This window comes from Cibotium barometz, chromosome 11, assembly GCF_041138505.1.
Source record: "Cibotium barometz isolate CiBa-2024 chromosome 11, ASM4113850v1, whole genome shotgun sequence".
NCBI lineage: Eukaryota > Viridiplantae > Streptophyta > Polypodiopsida > Cyatheales > Cibotiaceae > Cibotium > Cibotium barometz.
In genome coordinates, this window is record NC_141056.1 from 57952391 (window position 1) to 57965152 (window position 12762).

A 12762-nucleotide genomic window follows, 5' to 3' on the forward strand; every position below is an offset into this window, starting at 1 on the left:
CTGTGTGCGCGCACGCGCGCGTGTGTGTGTGTGTTCCAATATATGAGACTGATAAAGGCCAAATTCGACCAATGCAAAACCAATATATAAAATCTCTCTTCACATAGCTTTAAAAATCCATAATTTCATAAGGAAATCCAAATCATCCATATTCCCATTTTGAGAATCCAGAAAGTTCTACTAGATACAGACACAAGAGCCAGATGTGTCTCAATAACCAATATCAATGAGATAAATCATATGCCAATGAATATTTCCTATAATCGTCTCCAAGGAGCGGCCCCCTCGTTCCCCAATCCTAAGTGTCACGTTAAACGCTTACTACTCCCTCCAATGGCTTCCGTGCACAGAGATGCAAACACCAAGCCAAGAAATAGAAGACCGATTGACAAGCACACTAATATAGAATGCCCACTAGATTTGAGCGCAAACATCAAGTCCCCAACATACCAGATTCAAGTCTACTAACACTTGGCGTAGACATGAGTCTCCTACCCCTACGTACCAATCCACATGATCCTTGGCATAGATATATATCCCCTGCCAACTAGGCGTCATGTCCACTCTACCACTTGCACTCCGTGTTGCTACTCTAACACGCACCTCGAAGAAGACGTGGGCTCAAGTTTAAAACATAATATAAGAATCACTCAAAGCCATAGATATCCAATTTATAGGCATTTCGGCCACATGCATTTCAACAACCAATAGAAAATCCATAGAAAAATCCTCAATCCATGCACTCCATAAACCCAATACATCCCAATAAAAGGGAGCCTGAGAATTCCAATGATAACCATATATACCATGCTTTTCAACCATTGACAATGTTTCCCTCAAACAACTCAAGGCAAACAACACACTATTCTCTTTGTACCGGTATACAAGGGTTAGCCTTCTCACCCACTTTATTCAAAAGGCGTGATTAGCACCACAAATTTTTAGCCAAGTCGAATATTCACAGGGAAAATACATACTTTCCTTTGTTGAGTTTGTCTAAAATACATGTCCTGCACTACATCCGAAGCATGTGTGCCACTTGAATTGGGCATTTCATCACCACTTGCTTGGCTGTCCATATAGTGTAAAATGAACTATTTAAGGAATGTCCAAGCGCACAACATCGCTCCCCCACTCAAGAGAGGTAAACAACCGTGCTATGATACCAATGTTACTCACCTAGACAAGTCTGAACACTCTTGAGCACCCTTCGTAAATAGTTACACTTAAAACACCTGCCCCATAACCTTAGAAAATCATATTTATATTCAGCATACTCCTGTAACCTCCTTTGTTTCAAGTCAACAATCTTCTGCCATAAGGCTGCTGCATCTCTTCCCTTGCAAAATGAGTTTTAAAAGCTGTTTCCAACTGATCAAGGTCCTGTTGTACCTGTCTTTCCAAACTATTAAACCACTCCTTAGCCTCTTTCCTCAGTCCCAAAACCAAGGTAGTCCTCATATCTGCTAGTGTATCCTTGTTGCTCACAATGCATGAAGTAGCCACGTTTTCTAAAAATGTTTGTGCATCCTCCCCTTCCTTTCCAAAGAACAAAGGAATCCCCAAATAGGTAGGCATAACCTGTGCTCTATAGTACTTGTTTCTTCACACAAGCTAGACCTGATCTAAAGCCTTCCTTAGTGGGGGCACTAGTCAATGAGAGCACTCACACTGAAGGTCTTGGCTTGCCTGTTTTCAGCTCACTGGTCTTTGCTTAAATGCAGCTCCGGACACCTCCTGATCCTGAGAGCTGTTTCGGACACCTTTCTGATTCAGACAGCTCCTAAACCCCTTCAAACCCTTTCCCTGATTCACACAGCTCCTGCTCCGAATGCTTCAGATTTGACTAGCTCCTAATCTGACAATATCTGATCCAAGCAACTTCAAATCCGACAGTTTCTAATTTGTTCAGTCTCACTCCACACAGCTCCTAATCCGGCAGCTTTTGATTTGAACAGTTTCAGAACTGACAGTTCCTTGTCTAAGAACTCGTCTGACAGCTCAGATTCAAATAGCTCTTAACTTGACACTTCCTTCTTCAGTCAACTCTTGACCAGTTAACTCTCATTCTAACACCTCTTACTTCTGTCAATGCTCGTTCAGTCAGCTCTCTTCCTAGCTCTTCCTCACTCAATCAACTCTGACTTAATCAGCTATCTTCAAGGCTTTCCTCAATCAGCTCTAACTCAATCAGATCTGACTCTATCAGCACTCTTCCTGGCTTTCCTCAATCAGCTCTGACTCAATCGGCTCTCTTCTTGGTTTTCATCAATCAGCTCTGACTCAATCAACACTGCTTCTGTTAGCACTGATTCTGATGCTTCCTCCTTCAGTCAGCACTATTTTTGCCACTTCTTCCTTCAGTCAGCACTGGTTCAGTCATTTCCCACTTCATTCAGCTTTAGTCAGCTCACATTCAGTCACTTCTTCCTTCAGTCAGCGTGGATTCTGTCAATACTGATCCTGACAACTCTTGACTGACTCTTCCTCATTCAATTAGCTATGACTCAATGACTCAATCAACACTGATTCTGGCAGCTCTTATCTAACTAGCTTCTAATTCGAACAGTTTGACTTAATTCAGCTCCTAATTTGACCATCCTAGCTTCAATTAGTTCTTCCTCAGACAATTCCTACGAGGCTTACTACTGACAAATCTGACCCGGACAACTCCTGATTCTCACACTTCTCCTGATTCTGACTCATATGCCTTGATTCAGTCAGCCCTCCTCCTGACTCCTCTTACTTCAGTCAGCACTTCTTCAGACACCTTCCTGATCCAGAAACCTCCTGATCTAAATGTTTTCCTGCTCCGACAAGCTACAAGATTTCCTCTCTCTAGACCCTCTTCTCACACTGAATTGCTCTGCTCTTTCCTTTCAACTGACTCAACTCATAAAGACAACCAACAAAAACCAAAGGCACCTAGGTCCTCCCTGACCCAATAGCTCTTGTCTCTTAGAAATTCAATGATTAACATGCTACTCACCTAAGCATGACATTCTTGACAACTCAGAGGTAATATTCAGCATGAAACAGAAAGATTCTCAGAGAAGCTAAATGAACATGAAGGCACTCGGTACTCATCAACTGGTAAACCAAGACAAACAAGAGAAAGATTCACACAGACTTTGAAAAAAACTCTTTCTGAACCGTATTGATTGCACTTGTGTCTTATGCTCACGAAATCAGCTTAAACTGCTGCATCTTCTACAAACCCTTCACTCTCCATGCCATAAACACACAAAGCATATATATATATATGTTTTTTACAAAGCCAGAGCTCATAGCTCTCCACTCACCCGCTCTCACTCATTGTCTGCGTCTCTACGTGTGTGTGTGTGTGTGTATCCTGCCACCCTCACCCAAAGCCCCTTAATACAAAAATCCAATAAGACGACTTTTTCCTACCTTCATTCAAAAAAGGATTTGCCGCACAATTTTTTCGAGCTCCCCGCCTTCTCCTTTTTTTTTCGTCTTCATTCTTCTCGATCTCTCCCCACGCATCTTCACGAACAGCTTTCCCTTTTTAGCAAGTGTATGGCCTTGTATGACTACCCACCTGCCCCAGTTGACTAGATAGATTTCAAACTACATCAACCATCTTGGCCAGCAAAAGCTGAGTGTACAGCGACAGTCTAGACCAACATAGTACATTACAACTACCTATCTCACATGATTGTGCTAGCTCCTAGACACAACCTAAAGAGAAAAAAGGTTACCAAAAAAACATCACCGCCTTCGCCAGTTCAGGAATCCTTTGGAGATGACTATTGCAGCCTCCCTAATGGATGCCCTCCCCCCCGAGTGACACCCCCCCCACCACCACCATCATCATGAGGGCGCATGTCGACAATGGCCTCCTGAGATGCCTTCTTGATGAGGCCGGTGAGTTCTCGGAGATCATGGCGCCACTCTACGTTTGTGTGGTCTTCCACCATACACGAGGTAGTGGAGCCGTGGTCCTCTTTTTCCTCTCAGCGTCAGTCCCGGTAGATGCGAGCCTGCCTTCTCCGCCATTCACTCCCAGGCGGTCTCCCTAGCTCGACATTTGGGAGATAGCCGTGTAGTCGACATCGTCACCCACTTTTGAGCCCTGGTCCGCATGGAGTTAGCAAGCTCCTTCCTCCGATGTCAGGATGGAGACACTGATGCCCCAAGCTTGGAGATGATACTGTATGTGTTCCTCCACGTGGTAGTCATTGTCCCCTTAAGGCCCTTCCTTTGCTTCCTTTATTGCGATGAATAGAGCACAGAGCAAGCGTACCGCAGAGCCAAAGCGGAGTGGAGCTTTATGGAGGATAGGATCTTGCAGGGGTCACTTGGCCCGCATCTCGTCCCAATTAGACTATGATTATTCCCCCTCCAAACCGACTCTAAAGACCCTCCGTGGAAAGGGTGTCCTCAACAGGTCCCACTGCCCCCATCCTTAGTTTGCGGATCATCTCTTGGAATGTTCACAAAATATATATTATTATTATTATTATTATTATTATTAATTTTTTGGGGGGAGGGGAGACCGCTTCCACCGCAAAAGAGGAGTGCTTCTTCAGGACCTTCAGAGAGCCCGTTGTAGGAGGCCCACTTGATCTTTTGTTCTTGCAACATCACCTTTGGGGAGGGCATATGCGGGAAAATTTTGCCTAGATGCACCCATACCTTTTGATCCCCAGCATTTGGCCCTGAGGGGAACCAAGAAGAGTTGTGCATTTCGGTCAATGAGTAGATGCTTCCATCGGTGCTGGATTCAAGCATCATTGTTCAAGGGAGGGCGCAATGGATTATAGTCCGGATTGGGAAGGACCAGGTGGGTTTCCTCAACATTTATGCCCCCAATAGGGTGGCATGGTGGACTCAGTTCTTGGGCCAGGTGAGACAGGCTCTTCCCCACGCTGATTTTTGGCGCAGAGGTGGGGATTTTATCATGCTAGAGGGCTCAGAGGACAGGCACACGGAGGAGGCTTGTGTTGGATGACCTGCAGATTTAGGGTTAGGGTTTGCAACAGCAAAGCGCCAGAAACCTCCTAGTGAGGGAAAAAGTGTCTTGGGCAACTACTGTGGCATAAATGTCTACAAACCCCCTAGAGTGATGATGTGAACATGCACATGGATATGGCTAATCAATCCCCAAAAGGCAACAAACCCAAAGCTTTGCAAAAAGCTTCAAACTTCTCATGAGGAAGAGCCTCCGTGAACAAATCTACCATGTTGTCATGTGTAGACACATAGACCAAGTTGATCTCTCCACAGACTATCGTTGTGTGTGTGTGTGTGTGTGCCCGCGCGCGCGCACGCGCTTTGATGTTGCAAACCCTAACCCTAAATCTGCACACCTCCATGTGCTGAGTGCGAGCATGAATCACTGGGTTCCTCCCTACTACCAAAGCGCTCTAACTGTCAGTAAAGACACAAGTAGAGGATGGCTGTCCAACACTCACATCAGCCAAAAGGAACTTGTCAGCGGTAACAGCATTGCGGCGTGGCACATTTGGCGGGCACGGTGCCGCAAGGCCATTGAGGGCTCCCTCAAACCCCCGCCCCCTCCCTCCCCCTGCCAAGCCGAGTCCATCCATGCCTTTGGGAACGACTTCACACTCTTGGACAAGGCAAGTGCCACGTGACACTCGGCCAGAGGACAGCCAATCGGCAAGTCCTTTGAACAAGCCAACAATATATCATCAAGCCGATCACCACCTATTGGTGCTATATATACGCATTGTGGAAAATCGTCATTATCAACTGCAATTTTTGACGCTAGTGTCTCTACAGAACGTTTCTCTTGAAGCATGAGCTGGCCAAGGAGATCTTCAGCAGTGTTGGGCTGCGAGTTGCCATTTGCATTATCGGCCCATCGTTTGTACTCGAATTCCAGTTGTAATACTTTCTTCTTGTACATAATACACAACAGTAGTCTTAGGACTCGTGTGTGTGTTGTGCGAGAGATTCCACTGCACTCTACTCTCAAACCCTAGCACTTACGTAGAGTATTATACATTCACAGTACACCACGTGTACCAAACCTGATTATCCATATGGGCACTGCCCGAGTCCATATGGGCACTGCCCGTAAGTCCAAAATATCATGCCATTCTCTTGGACTCCATATGGCCACCACCCATATGATCCATACGCATGCCCAGGCCATCCTGTTATGTCCATGGACTCCATATGGATGCCACTCATATGATTGATACACATACCAAGATCAGACAGCACAACATGTCCCGAGAACTCAGGAGTTTATGACAGCTGATTTAGAGTTTGCTTTAGGAAACTCTAAGAAAAAGGAGGCAGTCTCAATCAGCAAAAACATAAGACTAGTGTGTTGATGATTACTGATAAATATTGGAAATGTATTTGAACATTTCTACAAAAACCTTTTAGTACAGTGAATTTATCTACTATACCTTCTGCTGTTGTGTCTTCACAAAAAATCCATCATCAAAACATATAAAGAGAGTTCTGTTTCTATTCCTTCACTTGTATCAATCAATGTCACGTTGCTCAATGTCATTGTTGAGAGGTGATATGTGTGCACCACATGCACCTAAGGGTCGGGTTGTACAAAGGAGCAGAAGTCATCATAGAATCAAGATGCTAATGGTGTACGTGCAATCCGTGCATGGCACAGGTTCAGAAAATACTGACCAGGATAAGGTACATTAAATACATTGCCTCCGTTTTCAATTAAAAGGGTATATACATAAAACATGCTATATTTAAAAAGTTGTGCATAGATGGCGCGTGCATCTGGATGGAGAAACATATGGGCTGCATGGATGAGGCATACAAGCTACCTAATAAGGTTCAGGACAAATTGGGCCTCAATAACTTTAAAAAAGCTTTTGCATTCCATGCAGCGTATGAAAGGTTCCATACAGTACATAGTAAGGTATGGATCAGGGGGTCGTACATAGAGAGTGCAACTATGCATTGGACCTGTGTTTCTATAGAATAACGGCATTCGTAAGTACCCTGTATTTCATGCATGGAAAGAAAAAACCTCATATTCATCCACATACAAAACCAGCCAAGCAGTTGCAAGCAAGAAAAAACAACCTGATGTATGGTTATGCTTATGTAGTATAGCCTCTTGAAGAGTGAACACACCCTGTGCAATCCTGACTTGTATGAGGTACTTGCACATAGAAGACTTGCAATTGGAAGTTGGATGAGTTCGTATTAGGGCCAATAAAAACTTGAGTGATGGTGGATGCCAAGAGTAAACTCTTCGGTTTGGTGGTGAGCTACAGATCTTGATTTTAAAGTTGTGATGATAGGTTACATGCCTTCTTTCTGAGTGATTCAATAAGTCGATTCTGTGATAAAGTAAGGTTTGGTCTACCTATGGGTTACCTTTAAGTAATCACTTCACCACTTACATCATAGCATACACAAAAGAACAGACTGTTGGTTTCAATACAAAGGAAAAGAAAGACAAACCTTCTTAAGTGGAGCTGTTATGCGACCTTTACGCTTACTAGGTGTTCCAATCACCAATGCCCAGTACTTTCGTTTTATAACTCTGACTCTGTCATGAACCACAGAATCCTGAATGTTTTAAATTTTAAATATCAGTAAGTTGGCACGTAGAATCACAGCTTGATAAGTAATAGCACAATCAAACCATGAATACTTTACGAATTTGACTAATATAAAAGAATAATCACTGATAAGTGTTTAAATCACGCAAGGCAATTAAAATTCAGGGGAAAGGGGCTCGGAGCATGCCTTACAACCTGATGAGATCGCATTGGCAGTCTTTGCACGAAACATGTCATGAAGAATAGTGGTGCTTTCCTGTGTTCTACCAAGCACCATTATCCCACTAGTCTCCTTGTCAAGCCTGTGCACCTAATAATAAGAATGCACAAACCCTACCATTACAGGTATAAAAGTAAACTTTCTTCTGCAAATCAGCAGCTACAACCACAATTTCAAAACAGGGCATGCTTATTCCTCATGCATGAACTGCTCGAAACTCTTTGGCAAATCAAATGCTTCTAAGATATGATACCAAGTTACAAGACAAAAGAGACCAAATAATTTCGCCCAAGGGAAACCTGAAGGCAATTCCCAAACAGCATACAATGCTCAAGCCAGCCCACTTACCTGCTAAAAAGCCTTGGAGCCTCGAAAATTTTTACAATTATATTAAGAGTCCTTTTCTGATCAAACAAAAAGACTGCTAGAAGGCCACCAAGCAAGTCAACTAGCTCCAATTAAGTACTAAATGTGGAGAATTATAAGGCATTCTACCCTGTTCAAAGGGGATATAGGCTATCTTATAGTTCCATCTTGTCCATTGCAAAGCTACTATGTGCTATTCCACTATTCTTGAGTTCTGTGTTCACTGTGTCATCCCATCCTAAGCAGAGTAAGTTATCCCTCACTGTGACCACTGCTGAGTGTGCATGGTGCAGTGCGTGGTGTTTGTAACTGCTGGTTCGATACAAGTGGAGTACATTATTCTTGTGCATTGTTCCTTGCTTTTCCAGTTTACTTAAGTATTGCTTAAGTAAGTGTGTTATGCCATGGTTTCTTCCTACTGTTCTATCCTGTGACTCCCATGGACATACAGTTCAAGAGTGAACCACCATATCCTCTTAGTGTACCTGGGTAACCTAACCTGCTACAGGTACACTACAAATTTGGCATGCCACGTGCGGCACTCTAACCATCGGGAGTTCCTAGCTTTCTTTTAGTAACTTTACATTGAGTGTTCTCTGTATGCCCAACACTCGTTCTCGTGTCAATCAGGTCAGTCCAATCCAAAGTCCTCTATCTCCCCATTATTACAATCGTAGGAGGCTAATCAACTTCATATCACCCCCTCCACCCCTTCCCATCGGACATGCAAATCTAGGAAACCCTACAAGTATATAGTAACAAGAAACAGCCGTTTCCTAGCACGGAAATGCGAAAACTCCGTTTCCTAAGGGTTGTTGTTTTCGTTTCCATTTCCATTTCTCCTTTTCTTAATCTCCAATCAAAATATCACCCATTTATTTGTCTCATCTAGTGCTTGCTTGGTGATTTTCTACAAATTTTGCTCACTATTTATATCAAAGTACGATGGTATACTCCTCAAACTTTTCCCAAGTTATTAATTTTTTCATTAATTTTATATTATGTATCATACATCCACCGTTTCCTAGCCGTTTTCATTTCCTAGTTTTCAGCCATTTACGTTTCTAGAGGCCGGCCATTGCCATTGCAGTTTCCGTTTCATGCAACTATGTATTGACACCAACTAGGGTGGAAATTCACTTGCTCCAAAACCATTGACCTCCGTGTTGGGCTGGGTCAATGTCAAGCTTCCCACTTTCAGAGGTTCTGCCATGGAAGACATGGATGACGATGTTCGACGCTTCCTAGCCATGTGTCAGAGTAGGGGATTGGAAAGAGAGGATGCTTATGTGGTACTCTTTCTTTCCATATTGGAAGGCTCTACTGACAAATGGTTTAGCAAGTTCCCTCTCGATCACTTTGCAGATTGGCCCACCACAAGGGACACCTTTCTTAGGATGTCCCGGTTGGATAACTATCAAGACCTCATTCTACAAGAACTGGGAAAGCTGAAGCTCTTACCTGGAGAAAGTGTAGCAGAGCTCATGACATGAACCACCGTGTTGGTGGCCCGTCTGCCAACATACCCAAAAGACTTCATGGTGCATCAGTGGGTGATGCAGGCTTTGCCTAGGACAACCCAATAGAAGATCAGGGAAAGTAGAGTCTAGACCAATCACCACCTTGATGGAATTCTAGGAGCTGGACTCCCAACTAGAAAATGCATGCACCATGTTTGAACGTGATACAGGTTCCCCAACTCTTACCATTTTCTAGTTGGGAGTTGGACTCCCAACTAGAAAATGCATGCACAATGTTTGAATGTGATACAGGTTCCCCAACTCTTACCATTTTACCCCCGGACGACCCAGTATCTCAGCTTAGGCTTAAGCTGGAAGCACTGAAGTTGAGTCAGAAGTGTCAGAAAGAAGAAAGCACTTTGGCACAACTTAAGAGGGCGATTGAGGATCTCATGTCTCAACAAGAATCTAGGAAAGGTCTCTGGTGTGCACAATGTCGGTCTCCTGGGCACACCACCTCAGAATGTTCCAAGCAAAAATATTGCTGCTGTGAGAAGAATGGGCATGAGAATAAGGATTGTTATTATCTTAAGGAATTCCGCCAACTGCACCAGCAAAACAGTTCCCCACCTTGAACTCTCTTGCCATGCCCACTTGTCATTATACTACCCCTTATGGTGCATTAACGTGCAACCCCCTTAACCTACTCTCCACAACCCTCTCTCATTCCCACTCATGGAAGGAAAGATGGCTCATCATCATCAAAGCAACATTGTACAATATTAGTACCCTTTAGGATGATATTATCTTAAGGAATTCTGCCAACTGCACCAGCAAAACAGTTCCCCACCCTAAACTCTCTTGCCATGCCCACTTGTCATTATACTACCCCTTATGGTACATTAACGTGCAACCGCCTTAACCTACTCTCCACACCCCCCTCTCATTCCCAGTCATGGAAGGAAAGATGGCTCATCATCATCAATGCAACATTGTACAATATTAGTACCCTTTAGGATGATATTTGTCGTACGTCGTGACCCCATTGTAATCCTCAGTCCAAGATATGTCAAGCACAAACTACGTAGGTCATTCCTCAGCCATAGTGAGTCAGTCAGTCAAGTCCCTTAACCCACTTGGAGAGAATCATTCATGCATGTAGAGTCAGTAGAAACCTTAGGGTTTGCATTAGAAAGCACTCCGCATATTGCATATCATTCATCCATTGCACATAGACCATTGCAAAAGCCTTGAAATAGCATCTAGTATTTTTACGATATTTATTAGCATTTATCTAGCATTTTTCCATATTTTACAACATTTAAATATCATTATTTAACATGAACAAGTCGTGTAGCTCTAGGGAGCCAACCAACCAGCCCATGAGTAGTAAAAATAGCATTCATTTGCACCAATCTATCATCCATTCCCAAGCGATTCAACCATCAGCTCGTTGGAGCATTAACGCTTGAGCATCTAGGAGCATATCATCAAAACGCCGCATATCCAGCAACCGGCCAGCATCAGAGTTCCCTCAGCCTTGCGTTTTCAGCATATCCAGCAGCCGGCCAGCAACAGAGCATCAACACCCTTGCGTTTTCAGCCTTGAAGTAGTTTTCAGCATTGCATAGCATCAGCCTTTCATACAGCCTTTGCACAAATTCGGTGAAGGTAACACGTATGCATACATTCATTTTTAGCATTAATACATAGCTTAGAACAGTCCCAAACAGCCCATACCTCAGCCTCAGATTTGCAGCCTTCCCTCATTCCATTGGGAAAAGTTCATAGGCTCGAGATCGGTCATATTGGTGCTTCTACAACCGTGTACAGTTCAGCCCGACTCTTGGTCCTCCGAGATCTTGCATTTGGCTTATCGTTAGTCCAAAGTCATTCTCTTCAAAGTAATAAAAGCAAATACCATTCCGGTAACGGGATAGGGCGCCCTTCAGTTGGGTAATTCGGGACCCAATATGGTGTACAGTTTCTATCTCTAAATCTCTTAAAGTTTTAAGTCATAAAAGTGGATTGCTAAACTCACGAAACTCAAGATCCAAAAGGCGGTGTGAGACTTGTGTGACAGGATCCTTAATTATGAATACTTCCGCTACATGTTACATTGGTATCAGATTTAGCTTGTCCACAAACACCGCATCCTCGCGTGAGGGCATCCTTGGATGGTCAAATTGCATTCTGGCACGACCACCGACTTCAGCATCATGTCTACAGAGGAGAGTACACATCAGCAGGAAGACGTCTCCCCCTGAAGGAGACCTTGCTCTTTCGCCTACCACAGATACCATAGCTCTACTCAAAGCTCAAAACAAGCTTCTTTTGGAGCGTCTCCAACTCTTGGAGGCAAGAGCAGCACGACCTCCTCCTCCTCCAACAAACCCTGAGTACATCTCCCTCTTCTATCAGATGGAACAACAAAGAAGAGAAGACGAGGTTCGACGGAGAGAAGAAAAAGCTGAAGCTGCAGCGAAGAAAAGAGAAGCATGAAAGCAACAAGAAAAAGTAGATAGACGGGACTATAAGGAATCCCAATGCAAGATCGAAGAAGACTGGCGTCAAGCTGAACTCGCCACTCGGGAGCACCAACGAGAGCTCGATCGAGAACGTATGTTACTCGAGCACCAAAGGGAAAAGGAGGCCATACATATGAGGTATCAGCACCTCTCTTCAGTTTCCCCAACCATAGGTGCCACCAGCCAGCAGCCCGCGAAATCGACAACCGTCATTCGAACTCAACCAAATTTTAGTAAGTACGACCGTAAGTGTGATCATTTAGCAATTAATCAATTCATTCATCAATTTAATGCTCATTTTCCTTTAGCTAGGACCACAAACCCTCAGGATAGAGTCCACGTAGCGGCTCCCCACCTTCTGGGCGAGACAGTCACTTGGTGGCAGCATTGGTCTAGTCTTCATACAAACCAGACCACAGGTGTCACAGCTTTTAGCTGGGATACGTTTGTCCATGACCTAAAGACCAAATTTCTCCCTCCCCAGTATATGAACAACCTGGCAGATGAGTTCTATGGACTCAGACAGAATGGGTCACCCGTGCTTCAGTTTTCCGGAAAGGTTATAACTTTAGCACAACAGTTAGGGTTATCTAAGCAGGCCAAGATGGATCAATTCATTTGTGGATTAGATCCTAACATCCGGT

General features: G+C 44.0%; 1 protein-coding gene across 3 annotated transcripts in view; it reads right to left on the bottom strand.

Moving 5' to 3' along the window:
* Nucleotides 1–12762, bottom strand: part of LOC147634382 (RNA pseudouridine synthase 4, mitochondrial-like) — a 125721-nt gene that overhangs the window by 32321 nt on the left and 80638 nt on the right. For all 3 annotated transcript variants that reach the window (XM_086805523.1, XM_086805524.1, XM_086805525.1), the window contains exons 6-7: nucleotides 7732–7854; nucleotides 7444–7551 (exon numbers count right to left, since the gene is read on the bottom strand). In XM_086805523.1, coding sequence (XP_086661649.1) covers nucleotides 7444–7551; nucleotides 7732–7854 — 231 coding nt within the window. The remainder of the gene's footprint in view (nucleotides 1–7443; nucleotides 7552–7731; nucleotides 7855–12762) is intronic.